The sequence below is a fragment of the Saccharomyces paradoxus genome, chromosome II (genome assembly GCF_002079055.1).
Source record: "Saccharomyces paradoxus chromosome II, complete sequence".
Classification (NCBI taxonomy): domain Eukaryota; kingdom Fungi; phylum Ascomycota; class Saccharomycetes; order Saccharomycetales; family Saccharomycetaceae; genus Saccharomyces; species Saccharomyces paradoxus.
Genome location: NC_047488.1, coordinates 570,152 through 582,736, shown reverse-complemented (window position 1 = coordinate 582,736; position 12,585 = coordinate 570,152). Strand labels below are relative to the sequence as shown.

The window sequence follows — 12,585 nt, the reverse complement described above, 5'->3', positions numbered from 1 at the left end:
AAGCAACTTCAAGTGATTGTACTTGCTTCATCAATTCTGTTTGGCCTTGAAGTTGATGTTCCAGTAACTCTTGAAAAGAAGCATAAAAGGGTACTGTTTCGGAGATAATTTCTTTACTTCCATACCAGGCTGTTGAATTGAATATGAAAAATGGCAACAATAATGTCCAAAATTTTCAGATTAAATTAGTGAAGATCTCAAACAACTTAATATAATGGGGTTGGATCACCATGGGTCATACTTAAATGGTCTTTTTCATGTCATTTCCAAAAAATGCCTTTTTTTCATTTTTTTTCTTGCAATTGATCGTTCGACTAATTGTTTAATTTTACTCTTTGTAGAGAGCTACTTCATTATTCATAAATAAACAACAAGATTGAAGGATAGAGAAGGGGAAAGTGAAGTCTGCATCTAAGATGGCACTCAAGGAGAATACCAAAATCTATCCTACTAAACGAGTAAGGAAGCATTCATCGTTGAAGACCCTAACACATAAGCAGATACATACAACAATCTTCGTTAAGTCGACAACACCATATGTTAGTGCGCTGAAAAGAATTAATAAGTTTCTCGAAAGTGTCCGTAGGCACGGATCATCCTATGTTACCGTTTTGGGTATGGGCAAAGCTGTAGAAAAGACACTGGCATTAGGTTGCCATTTCCAAGATCAAAAGAACAAGAAAATAGAGGTTTTCACCAAAACTATAGAAGTTATTGATGAAGTAATAACTGAAGAACAAGCAGATATCGAGATCAAAAGCGATGTTGAAGATGATGATAAAGAAACCCGACTTAAAAAAAGGACTCTAAGCGGTGTAGAGGTCCGTATTTATGTATAGCATGTCTTTCTTTTTTCGCTTTCCTTTTGTTGTATACTATCTATGGCTAATATTTTATCAAAAATATTAATTACTGTTAGTTTTACTTAAATAGCGTTATCAGTGTATGAAGTTTAGAACTTCAGCTATGTGTCATTTTTTATTTTTTTTTGAGGCCTTTAATGAAAATAAGCTTCGAAGAAGGTGATACTAGAATATTTCAAATCGAGAAAAGTTTTCTAAGTAACAAGAACATCAAAGCCCTCGAAGGAAGGACGACTCCATATCCATTTGAAAAATATGGTACCGGAGGATAAGATCGAGCAATGGAAAGCCACAAAAGTCATTGGTATAATTGGTCTAGGTGATATGGGCCTATTATACGCCAATAAATTTACAGATGCTGGATGGAAAGTAATATGTTGTGATAGAGAAGAATATTATGACGAACTGAAAGAAAAATATGCTTCTTCCAAATTCGAACTAGTGAAAAATGGACATTTAGTGTCCAGAAAAAGTGACTATATTATCTATAGTGTTGAGGCATCCAATATTAGTAAAATTGTCGCAATGTATGGACCATCTTCTAAAGTTGGAACAATTGTGGGGGGTCAAACGAGTTGTAAGCTGCCTGAAATCGAGGCTTTCGAACAATATTTACCCAAGGATTGTGATATTATTACCGTTCATTCTCTTCATGGACCCAAGGTTAATACTGAAGGACAACCGTTAGTTATTATCAATTATAGATCACAGTATCCTGAGTCTTTTGAGTTCGTTAATTCTGTGATGTCATGTTTAAAGAGTAAGCAAGTTTATTTGACATATGAAGAGCATGACAAGATTACTGCTGATACACAAGCCGTGACGCATGCTGCCTTCTTGAGTATGGGTTCTGCGTGGGCAAAAATAAAGATTTATCCTTGGACTCTGGGTGTAAACAAATGGTACGGCGGGCTAGAAAATGTGAAAGTTAATATATCATTAAGAATATATTCCAACAAGTGGCATGTTTACGCAGGATTAGCCATAACAAACCCAAGTGCACACCAGCAAATCCTTCAATATGCCACAAGTGCAACGGAACTATTTAGTTTAATGATAGATAACAAAGAACAAGAACTTACTGATAGGTTATTAAGAGCTAAGCAGTTTGTATTTGGAAAACATACCGGTCTCTTACTGCTAGATGATACAATCCTGGAGAAGTATTCGCTATCCAAAAACAGCGTTGGTGACAGCACCAATTCCAAGCCAGTGCCGAATTCGCATTTATCATTGTTAGCGATTGTTGATTCGTGGTTTCAACTTGGTATTGATCCATATGACCACATGATTTGTTCGACGCCTTTATTCAGAATCTTTTTGGGTGTGTCCGAATATCTGTTTTTAAAACCTGGTCTATTGGAGCAGACAATCGATGCAGCTCTTCATGACAAGTCATTCATAAAAGATGATCTAGAATTTGTTATTTCGGCTAGAGAATGGAGTTCGGTTGTATCTTTTGCTAATTTTGATATATACAAAAAGCAATTTCAGAGTGTTCAAAAGTTTTTTGAACCAATGCTTCCAGAGGCTAATCTCATTGGTAACGAGATGATAAAGACCATTCTGAGTCATTCTAAGGAGCGTTCGGCTGTTAAAAAAATAAATACAGAAAGTTTTTGATGCCGTTTTCCTATAATATTAGGCCTTCTTTTGTGAGAAGGAATGGATTTATATACCTGAATAAAAATATATACTGTGACAAATGTCCATGCAAAAAATCTCGATAAAAGAAGAAAAATTCTACTCTCCTGTAGATATTATACCCCTTAGATTCTTTTCCTCTTTGTGTAATGCTCATTACTGCGATTCTCGTTTATTTCGTCTGGACATGTCGATGTTCTCGACCTTTTAGAGCTTACTACCGGATGAATACTGTCATCATCACATGCAAGTAGATTTCTGGTCATGAAGTCGATAGTATTGTAGTCATGTGTCTTTTTGTTATTGTTGTTATTATTAAGAGTAGACGATATACCAGTCTTTCCTATGCTGTTGTTAATATAAGGATTTTTGTTGTTGTCTTGTACATGAAAGTTGTGACTTTGAGAGTTGTAAAACGACATAAATTCATTAACACTGTTACTATTACTATTGCTGATATTAAGGTTCTTGGAATAACTCTTTACTATAGAATAGTCACCTGGTTGCAGAGTACCTATCAGTTCTGGGAAGTAAGATTTAAAGTCCTTGTAAATAATTCTATTCCACGCCTTGTTGAATTTTACCATTGAGGGTGAATACTGTAAGTCTTCTGTTGCTTGAATATGAAAAAGTGGTTGCCATATATGGGAAAGTAAATCCTGCAATCCCAAGTCTTTCGATAGAAGATAGTTTAAGTGTGTCATCGAAACTGTCCTGTTGATTGGAAAGCAAGAATTCGGAGACAGACATTTCATGATAATATATGGGTCCTGGTCATTTCCACCAATATAAAGCAGTAAATAAACTTCCAAAGAAGTCCTGGGCTCGTACATTACTACATGCCAAAGATGTAAGTCTGAATCATGGGGCCTTACATGAAAAAGGCCCTGGGTCTTTTCAGGATGGCGCATAAAATACTTCCAGTCCTTTAGCAATTTCCTGGTTAATGGGTGAGCCATAATTGGTGGCCTTCTATTTTAAATACAAAACGGGTTGTTTAGCTCTTATACCGCCTTCTAGCACTACACCACGATAAAGGCAAACTTCTTTTGATGCACTCTAATAATATTAAAAATGCCATCTATGGGATATTTGAGAAGAGCAGGTTAAATACTTTCTATGACAATAACAAAACCAACTGCGCTAATCAGGACGGGTAACAAAGTCCTTTCAATTTGAAATTTTGAATAAAACTGTTTTGCCTATGAAAGTTAGATTTACGACGATTAATATTAGCCAGAATGTTCCTGAAACATTTGAGTAGGACAGGATTGTGTCGTTCGTTTGTATTTACGAAACGGTGAATAATAAGGTCTTAAAATCCAGAGGAAAAATAAAAAGAGATTAAAGAAGAAATTTCTAGTAAAGTGAGTTTTAGATCAAGATGGGTAACATTTTCAGTTCGATGTTTGACAAACTATGGGGTTCAAACAAAGAATTGCGTATATTGATTTTGGGGTTAGATGGTGCAGGTAAAACCACTATCTTATACCGTTTACAAATTGGTGAAGTCGTCACTACAAAGCCAACCATCGGTTTCAATGTAGAGACGCTAAGTTATAAAAACTTGAAATTGAACGTTTGGGATCTCGGTGGTCAAACGAGTATCAGGCCCTACTGGAGATGTTATTACGCAGATACTGCCGCAGTCATTTTTGTGGTTGATTCGACTGATAAAGATCGTATGTCCACAGCCTCTAAGGAACTTCATTTAATGTTACAGGAAGAAGAATTGCAAGATGCGGCACTGCTGGTTTTCGCAAATAAACAAGATCAACCGGGTGCATTAAGTGCAAGCGAAGTCTCCAAAGAACTGAACCTTGTAGAATTGAAGGACAGAAGTTGGTCTATTGTAGCCTCAAGTGCAATTAAAGGTGAAGGTATTACTGAAGGTTTAGATTGGTTGATTGATGTTATAAAAGAGGAACAATTATAGCGATAAGGATTTTCAAGAAAAAGTGAAGATGCACACTCTTTAAATGGCATTGAATATACATATAATTTGTTTTGTAACTGATTATCAAGGAGCTCTATCCAAAAACAATGAAATTATTAAGTGTATATATGTTTCTCTTTGGATTTAATTTAACATGCAGTTATACGGCTCCAATGAAGGAGAAGGCCGCATCGAATATCTAATGCTCTTGATAAAAGTTGAATATATATATTTTAATCAAAATTGTCATATGAATTCTGACTCACTTACAAACAGGCAAAAAAAAGGGATTTTCCAAAACATGCGGATGCAGCTATGAGGTTTAAATACACAAAGGATTCATGTGCTTTATGCTTTAAATAAACTGATGAAGGTACTTCGGATTCGTCAGTTTATTCACAAAATAACGAAGTTTTACTGACTAGAATGAATATTGTTACAGCAGCTATATTACTCCATACTTGATTCAAGAATGATTTTTTTTAATTCTTTTCCCAGATCAACAAGTTTCAATTTACTTTTATTTTTCCAGGAACAAACGTGCCTGTAATCACAAAATTTACAATAAGTGTTGAAGTTTTTTTGGGTAGGTTCAATTGGATGCATATCTCTATGACCAAACCAAACCATTGCAGAATCACGAGCATGGGTTTCCAGTTTTACTGGATCGTATGGGAAGATGATATTGTGGAAGTTATCGTTATGGTAATAATATTCAATCATTAAATCATTCGAAACGAGGTTGCCCACGATATAATAGATCTGTGATAATCTTGCCGCGAAATATTTCAAAGTTAGAGGAGTCTTCCACTTTGTATAGAAATATTCATAATCTCGCAAAGATATGCATTTTGTCGGCTCCGAGCTATCTTCTTCTTGTTCGATTGGCACGTTGAAAGATGTGGGACCTCGGTCTAGTAAATCATTGAATGCCGTCATATCGAATGTATTAGAGCCTTTGGTGTCACTATCGAAAGCAACGTGATTTATCGGTTGCCCATACAGGAGGTTCTTCACATCATTAGCAAAGAGCGGGTTTGTTAGTATTAAAGTCAAAATCTTTGTAGGATTTATGGGCGCATCAACATCGAGCCCTCTTCTCTGGGCGTTAATTAAAAAGCTATGGTAGGTTTGTGTCATGTCTTGACTAAGGTGGAAAAAGAAGAACTTGTAATACATTGTCTGTAATTTAGATGATTCTATAACGGATTCAATTGATGGGGTTTTTGGTACTGACCTTGTCTTAATATCAGAGATAAGAACCTCGTTATTTGATTTCAGGTGTTTTAAGTTTAGTAGCAATTCAGCGAGAACATTACCCCAGCTTTGATGTTCCGTATCAAGATGAACCATGCCTTTCTCTACTTGATGACTGTGCTTGTTTCTAAGAGTTAAATGATCAATAATACCTGATATTATAACATTTTCTTTTGTCTTACTATCATTGTTCAGCAACTGCTGTATTAGTTTACCGTCTTGTAAGTTGATGAAACCATGACAAACTATTTCTCTTGCATGACCATCGCCTCTGGTGAATAAGGAGATTAACCTATTGATAGAGTTAAACCAGTTGTCTAACAAGGCATCCATTTCGCCATCAATGTCCATAGATAACTTTGTCAGCGCAAGGAAATCGTGGGTAAAACTATTATACTGATTTAATTCAGGATGCGTCTCGTCCTCCAGTGATTTATGGATCTTCTTACCTTTTTGCACTTGAAATTTTAAATTCAGTAGTTGGTTAGACAAATTCTGTGAATAAAAATCATAAAAGTTTCTTAATTCGCACCAATTCTGCGTGGTACATAATTGTGTGACGGACAATCTTTTTTTCTTTAGCTGATTTAATTGAATATCAATATATGGATTTCCTAGATCTCTAGGAAATCTGTAATTGATAAATGAAGGATTTTCGGGATCTCCTCCAAATAATTCTTTAACATTGGCCAATTTTTCACTCAACAATACCCCTTCCTTAGTATTTGCCTCTTTTGTCTCACCGATGTTATCGAAAAATGGCAAATTATTAATTCTATCAATGTCCGAGGCATTGAGAATACCGCTTGGATCATCAGTTGGAACATCGTACGTATGGTTCTTTTTTGAAGACAATACAGATGCTCCATCTAGGGATTTATCTTTTAAATGCACAAACCTCCTAGGGTGAATTAAAAATCCATACCTATTATTTAGTGCGCGGTTTAGCATACGATAAGTACGAAAGAAAAGCAGAGAACCTACTCGAGAAAGTTAAGAGAAACAAATGGTGTCTACGAAGCTTTTCTGTGCACAATAGCAAGGCTCTACTTCACATTCATCTATATGCTCACACTATTAGTACGGCAAACCACAACAGCACTTGAATTACATTCTCTTATTTTCGCATCCATAAATGACGATGCGGGTAATACTGACTTATGCTCGCTATTACTATTATTATTACTATTCAAAAATCGCTTATTTATTTACGTAATTGCTTCCATGTATACTTATATATGCAATTTGCTTCCGCTTCATAGGATATAGCTGATTAGTTCCAAAACACCGCCACCTACGAGGAGAAACAGAAGAATGCCCAACCAAGTTTTAGATATCATAGGTGGGGTTTTGTCAGTTTTGCTCTCCTTCTTCTTACCATACTTTCTGTACTTTTCGTTATTCTTGTTAAACTTGGCATTAGCCAATCTTTGTTTTGGTGTCTGTACGGCCATTGCAGATGTTGTCCTCTATCTGCTTGGATCTCGGCACCCTGCCACTCTCACTTATACTGCTGTGCTGTAATTATACTTGATATAACGCAAGTAAGTGCAGATGGCGACAAGAAAAAGCAACGTCAAATCATAATACACGAGATCACGTACCACGGTCTGCGCCTCACTTTCTCTTTTCTTTTCGCGTTGGCGACTTTCCTTTTTCGTTGGCGATTTACTGCTGGTTTTGTTTATTTTTCCGCGCTTTCTCGTCGTACAGCGAACGTGGAAAATTCGAAACTTGGGATTTTCATTTAAATATACCACGAATGCAGATGTGATTCATCACAAACGTTCCTGTCTTGGCAATAAAGAAATTTTTCTTGCTTAGCCTTGTTTCACTTCCATTATTTTTCAGATTTATTTCAGTTTTGTTTTCGCATCTGCTTTCTTTTATATCTTTCGAACTTTACTAGTTAATCCTTCTTATCTCCAATATTTTTCTGTTCTATATTAATATTACTTTTTCTTTTAAGTTGCAAAAAGAACCCAGAATCAAAAACTCAAACCAACTTAACCTATCCAACTTCTAGTCACTCCTTCAATAGAACATCTTTTTTTTCTCCTTTTTCCCTTTCAAATTTATCCTTCATAAAAATATCAGAAAGCTTAACAGGAAAATTGAAACGAAAAAATATGTTACAAAAACTTTCCATCACCGCGTTGGTCGGTTTGTTTTCTTCAGTTGCGTCACTCGTCAACGCTGATTGTACTTACTCTGGCGGTAATTACTATTGTGCTCAAACAGATGCCATCATTTACTCTAACGTTGGTTTATCCGCTACCTATCAAGATGTCACCAATATGGATGAATCTTCTTGTGCTTGTACCCAAGCCGACTTCACCTCGTCTGGTAGTTTAGCTCCCTTCAATGAGGAGCTATCCATTCATTTCAGAGGTCCAATCGAATTACTACAATTCGGTGTTTACTACCCAAATGGTGAGTCCAATGCTTTGAAGAAGAGATCAGAAAAACAGTTGATCGAGTCCTGTAATGAACAAGGAGAAACTGTCGTCTCCAGACACAAGCATCAACATAAGAGAGAGGTTGCCGTTGAATATGTTCAAGTTACTTCTACTGTTTACGTCGACGGTAATGGTCAAACAGTCACAGCCGATTCTACCAATACCGTTGTCGGCCCTGCTGTTCCTTCCGCTTACACCAAAGTTTCTACTGTTCTGTCCAGCAGTGCTCAAGCAGTTGAAACGAGCGAAAGCCAATCTTCTACCTCTTCCTCCAGGACCACCTCTTCTGCTGCTGCTGCTTCTCCATCTTCATCCTCATCCTCATCTTCCAACACTAACGGTGACTGGTCAAGAGGTTCCTATTTTGTCCCAGGCTCTACCAGCAACTGTACATTTATGAACAACCAAGGTGGGACTGCTGGTTCTGGTGTCTGGTCCAGTTGTTTCGGTAACTCTATCTCCTTTGCCGCTTCAGACGGTGTTTCTGGTGCTGCCTCTGCTCAAGCTCTTGGTGATGTGACCATTAAATCTGGTAATGAGTTCATGATTTTCTCTGGTGAAGAATGTTCCGGTAACAACGGTGATTGTGGTTACTACAGAGAAGGTATTCCAGCTTATCATGGGTTTGGTGGAGCCGATAAAATTTTCGTCTTCGAATTTTCCATGCCAAGTGACACTAGCGGTTCTGCTTACAACCAAGATATGCCAGCTATTTGGTTATTGAATGCGAAAATCCCAAGAACTTTGCAATATGGTGATGCATCTTGTTCTTGCTGGAAAACGGGCTGTGGTGAGATGGACCTTTTCGAAATTTTGACTGCTGGTTCTGATAAATTGATTTCCCACATCCATGACGGCCAAGACGGCGGTACTCAAGATTACTTCGACAGACCAACTGATGGTACTTTAAAGGCTGCCGTCATCTTTAACTCAAGTGATAAAACTATTCACATTATTGAAGTTGACGAAAGCTTTGATGCTACTTTAAGCGATGATGTTGTTGACCAATGGTTGAGCAAGTCTGGTTCTTCCGCGGCCTTGCCATAGTTCAATTATTTCTTATCAATCAATAAACCTTTTCTTTCTTTCATTTATGTTTCACTTACTATCTGTTTCCTTCCCCTCTATTATAGTTATTTTTATTTAGGGGTTCTGTCCACTTCTTTGTAGTGAACAGATTGTGTTATTTTCCAAGAACAATACATTATTGTAAAAAAAAAAATCAAAAAAAAAAAAAAAAAAAATTTTTATTCTTGAAAGTTTAGAGCGTTGCACTCTTTCTATCTTTATCTTTATATATACTATTAAAAACCAAGCTTCTGGACAATGTACTATTTTTGAACCGAATTTTTTCCTCTTTGGTTTTTATAGGGATGCATGTTACTTGTAATTCTTAAATACTAAAATTTTAATAACCTGTTACATATCTATATGCCATTGTCTTTTGAAAATATATCCAAGCTAATAAATTTGTACGGGAGAATCGTGCTAATTCAATCAGGTCAAGTCGGTAAATTTAGCGTGATTCTTTTCTATATCAAGGAAAACGCTGTCGTAGGGGATGTTAGAGTCTTTTCTTAGTCTTTTACCCTTCGAGGTATATTCGTGACGTGCGAGCGTCCGACTCTTTTCTCTGTCCTTGAATGATGTTAGTTTCCACTTGCGCAACTTGAACTTGTCACTCAACCACTGAATGTAATAACGTTTGTTGTTGAATGGTCCAGAGCACAGCCAAGTATAAAAGGTATATTCACCGTATAATATGAAAAAGCCAAAAATGAATCCAGTAACCACGCAAGATAAGATATGATTCTCCAGAGTTTTCATAAAATTTGCGTCGCCCGTATGCCAGGAGGAACCTTTAGATATTGAAAAGAAAGAATTATGATGCATTTTATAGTCAGCAGGTTGTAAGATCCTTACCGCACCATTTTCGGCCGTATTAGACCATCTCTTATATTGCTTCCAAACCACACTAATGAATAAGGGGCCAGTAGAGCCCATGATGGTCATATATGGAATATACCAGTTTTTCTTGTAGTGCTTCAATGATTTGATGACTTTCAAGAAGAATGGGTGTCTTGGAACAGAGCCCATCACATCATTGGACACCCCTGTAGGCGAAGTTTTCCTTAAAAATGCTGGCACTGTCAACAAAGGGTCTAGCCTTCTTTCGCAACCATCATCCAAGTCAATGTAAATACCACCATAATGTGAAAGAATGAAATACCGTATTGCATCTGCCCTCTCAATCGGATACTCATAACTTCTAAAGGTGTCCAGAAACCATGGGTACTCCTGTTTAATAAAACTATCAGACATATCATCCGTCCATAAAATGTAGGTATAGTCGGGGTGTAAATCAATACACTTCTGCCTGCCTTTTACCCACTGTTCTGGGATATCGTTCGTTTTGTAGGTTTGATGAATGATTTTCGGTATAAGTTGAGGGGGAGACTCATAGAGCGTTGAATTGAAACCCTTGGGCGGGTTCAGCTCTTCATCTGTTAGCGCATCTTTGAAGGTATCATCTATACACAACGTCAACAAGTCAAATGTGTAATGTATTATCGAGAAAAGTAATGCAATGTTCGCTATTATAAGAATTTTCAACTCCTTCCTCATCTCGTATTGATTGGTTAACTATAATTCCTCTGGTACTGTTTTAAGTTTGTACCGCTTCGCACTATTTTGCTCGCCTGTCGAAATTATATAATATACCGTTCACCGCTCCCTGAAGAAGCTGATAAAAATCGTGTTGCGATGTAAATAATGAAGGAAATAAAAACAATATCCGTCTCTGTTATTCAATGGTAACAATGAGACTCTTCAAATTGCAGAAAGCAATAAACCTGCGGAGGTCAAAAGTAAGAACAGAAAAAAAAGAAACAAGGGCGAGTCAGAAGCGAAACGGCTTTTAACAAGTGAACTCCTTATAGTCAAACAAGTTCAGTCGAAGCCCCGACATTCAATGCGTTATTTCGTTTTATTTTCGTTTGTCTTTCCTTCTTCGCCTTTTTTTTTTTTTTTTTTTTTTTTTTCACTTTCCTTGGTAGTACGACCACGGCAGTACGTCATGGAACGCGCCCAGCTTTCAACCCCTGAAAACCTCTGACCTTTCTTTCGCGTGTCTAAGTACTTCCGTATTTGGTGATGTAAACAGTGCCTCGGTGCTGTAACCCGTCATAATTTCAAAATTAAGTATTGTATTCTGCTATATACTATACTAGACTATACTGTGGATGCAGTAGCATTTGTAATATAATAGCGAAGTAAGTTTTAATGCTTATGATTCTTGGAAGTAGGGGTGGATGGCTGCTCTTCTGGCGCTGATCCGGTTAATAGGGTCATATGCAAGCAACTTATCCAACAGATCGATACCGCGTGGATCCAGACTTGGTACAACTTGTGATAGGTCTTTCCTGCGCCATTGAGGAAAGCTTGACTTGAAATCGGGCAAGTAGACAATATCTGGCCATATAGCTTCGTTCGGCGTTCCCAATACTCTGAATATCTTGAAGATCTGATCGATCTCACTATCACCACTAAAGATTGGTTTCCTATTACACATTTCGGCAAATATACACCCGATGGACCATGTATCGACACCTGTACTGTACTGCTTCCCACCTAGCAAGACCTCTGGTGCTCTATACCATAGAGTAACAATTTCATGAGTGTAAGCTCTCAGTGGAACACCGAAAGCACGCGCTAAGCCAAAATCGCCTAGTTTTAAATTTCCATCTTTATTAATCAATAAGTTCTGCGGTTTTAAATCACGATGTAGGATACGATGCGAGTGGCAGTATGCAATACCCTTACAAAGTTGCATCATAAATTTCTTGACAATATCAGCTCCTAACGGTTGATCCTTTGGAATGCCCTCCATGTATCTTTTCAGGTCCAAATCGAGAAACTCAAAAACAAGATATAGCTTATGTGCATCAGAGTGAACAATATCGTATAATCTTACAATATTATCGTCTTTCAATTCCTTCAATAATGAGATTTCTCTGATGGCGGTACTAGGAACTCCCTCGTCTTCACTCTCTAATCTGATTTTCTTTAATGCGACCACTCTTTGGCCTTGCCCTGGCCTTAAATCCAATGCTTTATAGACAACACCGTAGGTACCTTCACCAACTTTTTCAAGTCTTTTGTAATTTGCTAGTTCACCGCTCATGCTCGAGGTTGAATGATTTTATTTGATCTGTGCTAATTTTCCACCGTAGCTTCTGTGTTTGCTTGAATCTATTCCTTGCAATATGATATCCTGGAAAAGTAGTATTGAATTTTTTTTGGACAGTTAGTGCTTCCACTAAATTTTTTTTGAAATTACTTGTTTTTTTTCTCTTTGAATCCTTCTTGTTTTCCAAATTTTTCTCTTTTTTCTCCCATTTAGGTTCGTTTTTATATTTGGCGTTTG

At 37.1% G+C, this 12,585-nt stretch overlaps 9 protein-coding genes across 9 annotated transcripts; 4 read left to right on the top strand and 5 right to left on the bottom strand.

Moving 5' to 3' along the window:
* Positions 1-416: 416 nt before the first annotated feature.
* On the top strand, positions 417-839 carry POP7 (ribonuclease P/MRP protein subunit POP7; the record flags this gene model as incomplete). The annotated part of the gene is made up of 1 exon (XM_033908869.1): positions 417-839. The coding sequence occupies one exon, from the start codon at positions 417-419 to the stop codon at positions 837-839; it is 423 nt and encodes a 140-aa protein (XP_033764760.1).
* Positions 840-1,118: 279 nt separating this feature from the next.
* On the top strand, positions 1,119-2,486 carry TYR1 (prephenate dehydrogenase (NADP(+)); the record flags this gene model as incomplete). The annotated part of the gene is made up of 1 exon (XM_033908868.1): positions 1,119-2,486. The coding sequence occupies one exon, from the start codon at positions 1,119-1,121 to the stop codon at positions 2,484-2,486; it is 1,368 nt and encodes a 455-aa protein (XP_033764759.1).
* A 146-nt stretch (positions 2,487-2,632) lies between these two features.
* UBS1 (Ubs1p) lies at positions 2,633-3,466 on the bottom strand (the record flags this gene model as incomplete). Its single annotated transcript, XM_033908867.1, has 1 exon — positions 2,633-3,466. The coding sequence occupies one exon, from the start codon at positions 3,464-3,466 to the stop codon at positions 2,633-2,635; it is 834 nt and encodes a 277-aa protein (XP_033764758.1).
* Positions 3,467-3,891: 425 nt separating this feature from the next.
* On the top strand, positions 3,892-4,443 carry ARL1 (Arf family GTPase ARL1; the record flags this gene model as incomplete). The annotated part of the gene is made up of 1 exon (XM_033908866.1): positions 3,892-4,443. The coding sequence occupies one exon, from the start codon at positions 3,892-3,894 to the stop codon at positions 4,441-4,443; it is 552 nt and encodes a 183-aa protein (XP_033764757.1).
* A 450-nt stretch (positions 4,444-4,893) lies between these two features.
* EXO5 (Exo5p) lies at positions 4,894-6,651 on the bottom strand (the record flags this gene model as incomplete). Its single annotated transcript, XM_033908865.1, has 1 exon — positions 4,894-6,651. One exon carries the CDS (start codon positions 6,649-6,651, stop codon positions 4,894-4,896), a length of 1,758 nt encoding a protein of 585 aa, XP_033764756.1.
* A 305-nt stretch (positions 6,652-6,956) lies between these two features.
* On the bottom strand, positions 6,957-7,154 carry YSY6 (Ysy6p; the record flags this gene model as incomplete). Its single annotated transcript, XM_033908864.1, has 1 exon — positions 6,957-7,154. The coding sequence occupies one exon, from the start codon at positions 7,152-7,154 to the stop codon at positions 6,957-6,959; it is 198 nt and encodes a 65-aa protein (XP_033764755.1).
* Positions 7,155-7,829: 675 nt separating this feature from the next.
* On the top strand, positions 7,830-9,206 carry TOS1 (Tos1p; the record flags this gene model as incomplete). The annotated part of the gene is made up of 1 exon (XM_033908863.1): positions 7,830-9,206. One exon carries the CDS (start codon positions 7,830-7,832, stop codon positions 9,204-9,206), a length of 1,377 nt encoding a protein of 458 aa, XP_033764754.1.
* A 450-nt stretch (positions 9,207-9,656) lies between these two features.
* CSH1 (mannosylinositol phosphorylceramide synthase catalytic subunit CSH1) lies at positions 9,657-10,784 on the bottom strand (the record flags this gene model as incomplete). Its single annotated transcript, XM_033908862.1, has 1 exon — positions 9,657-10,784. The coding sequence occupies one exon, from the start codon at positions 10,782-10,784 to the stop codon at positions 9,657-9,659; it is 1,128 nt and encodes a 375-aa protein (XP_033764753.1).
* A 661-nt stretch (positions 10,785-11,445) lies between these two features.
* CDC28 (cyclin-dependent serine/threonine-protein kinase CDC28) lies at positions 11,446-12,342 on the bottom strand (the record flags this gene model as incomplete). Its single annotated transcript, XM_033908861.1, has 1 exon — positions 11,446-12,342. One exon carries the CDS (start codon positions 12,340-12,342, stop codon positions 11,446-11,448), a length of 897 nt encoding a protein of 298 aa, XP_033764752.1.
* Positions 12,343-12,585: the final 243 nt, after the last annotated feature.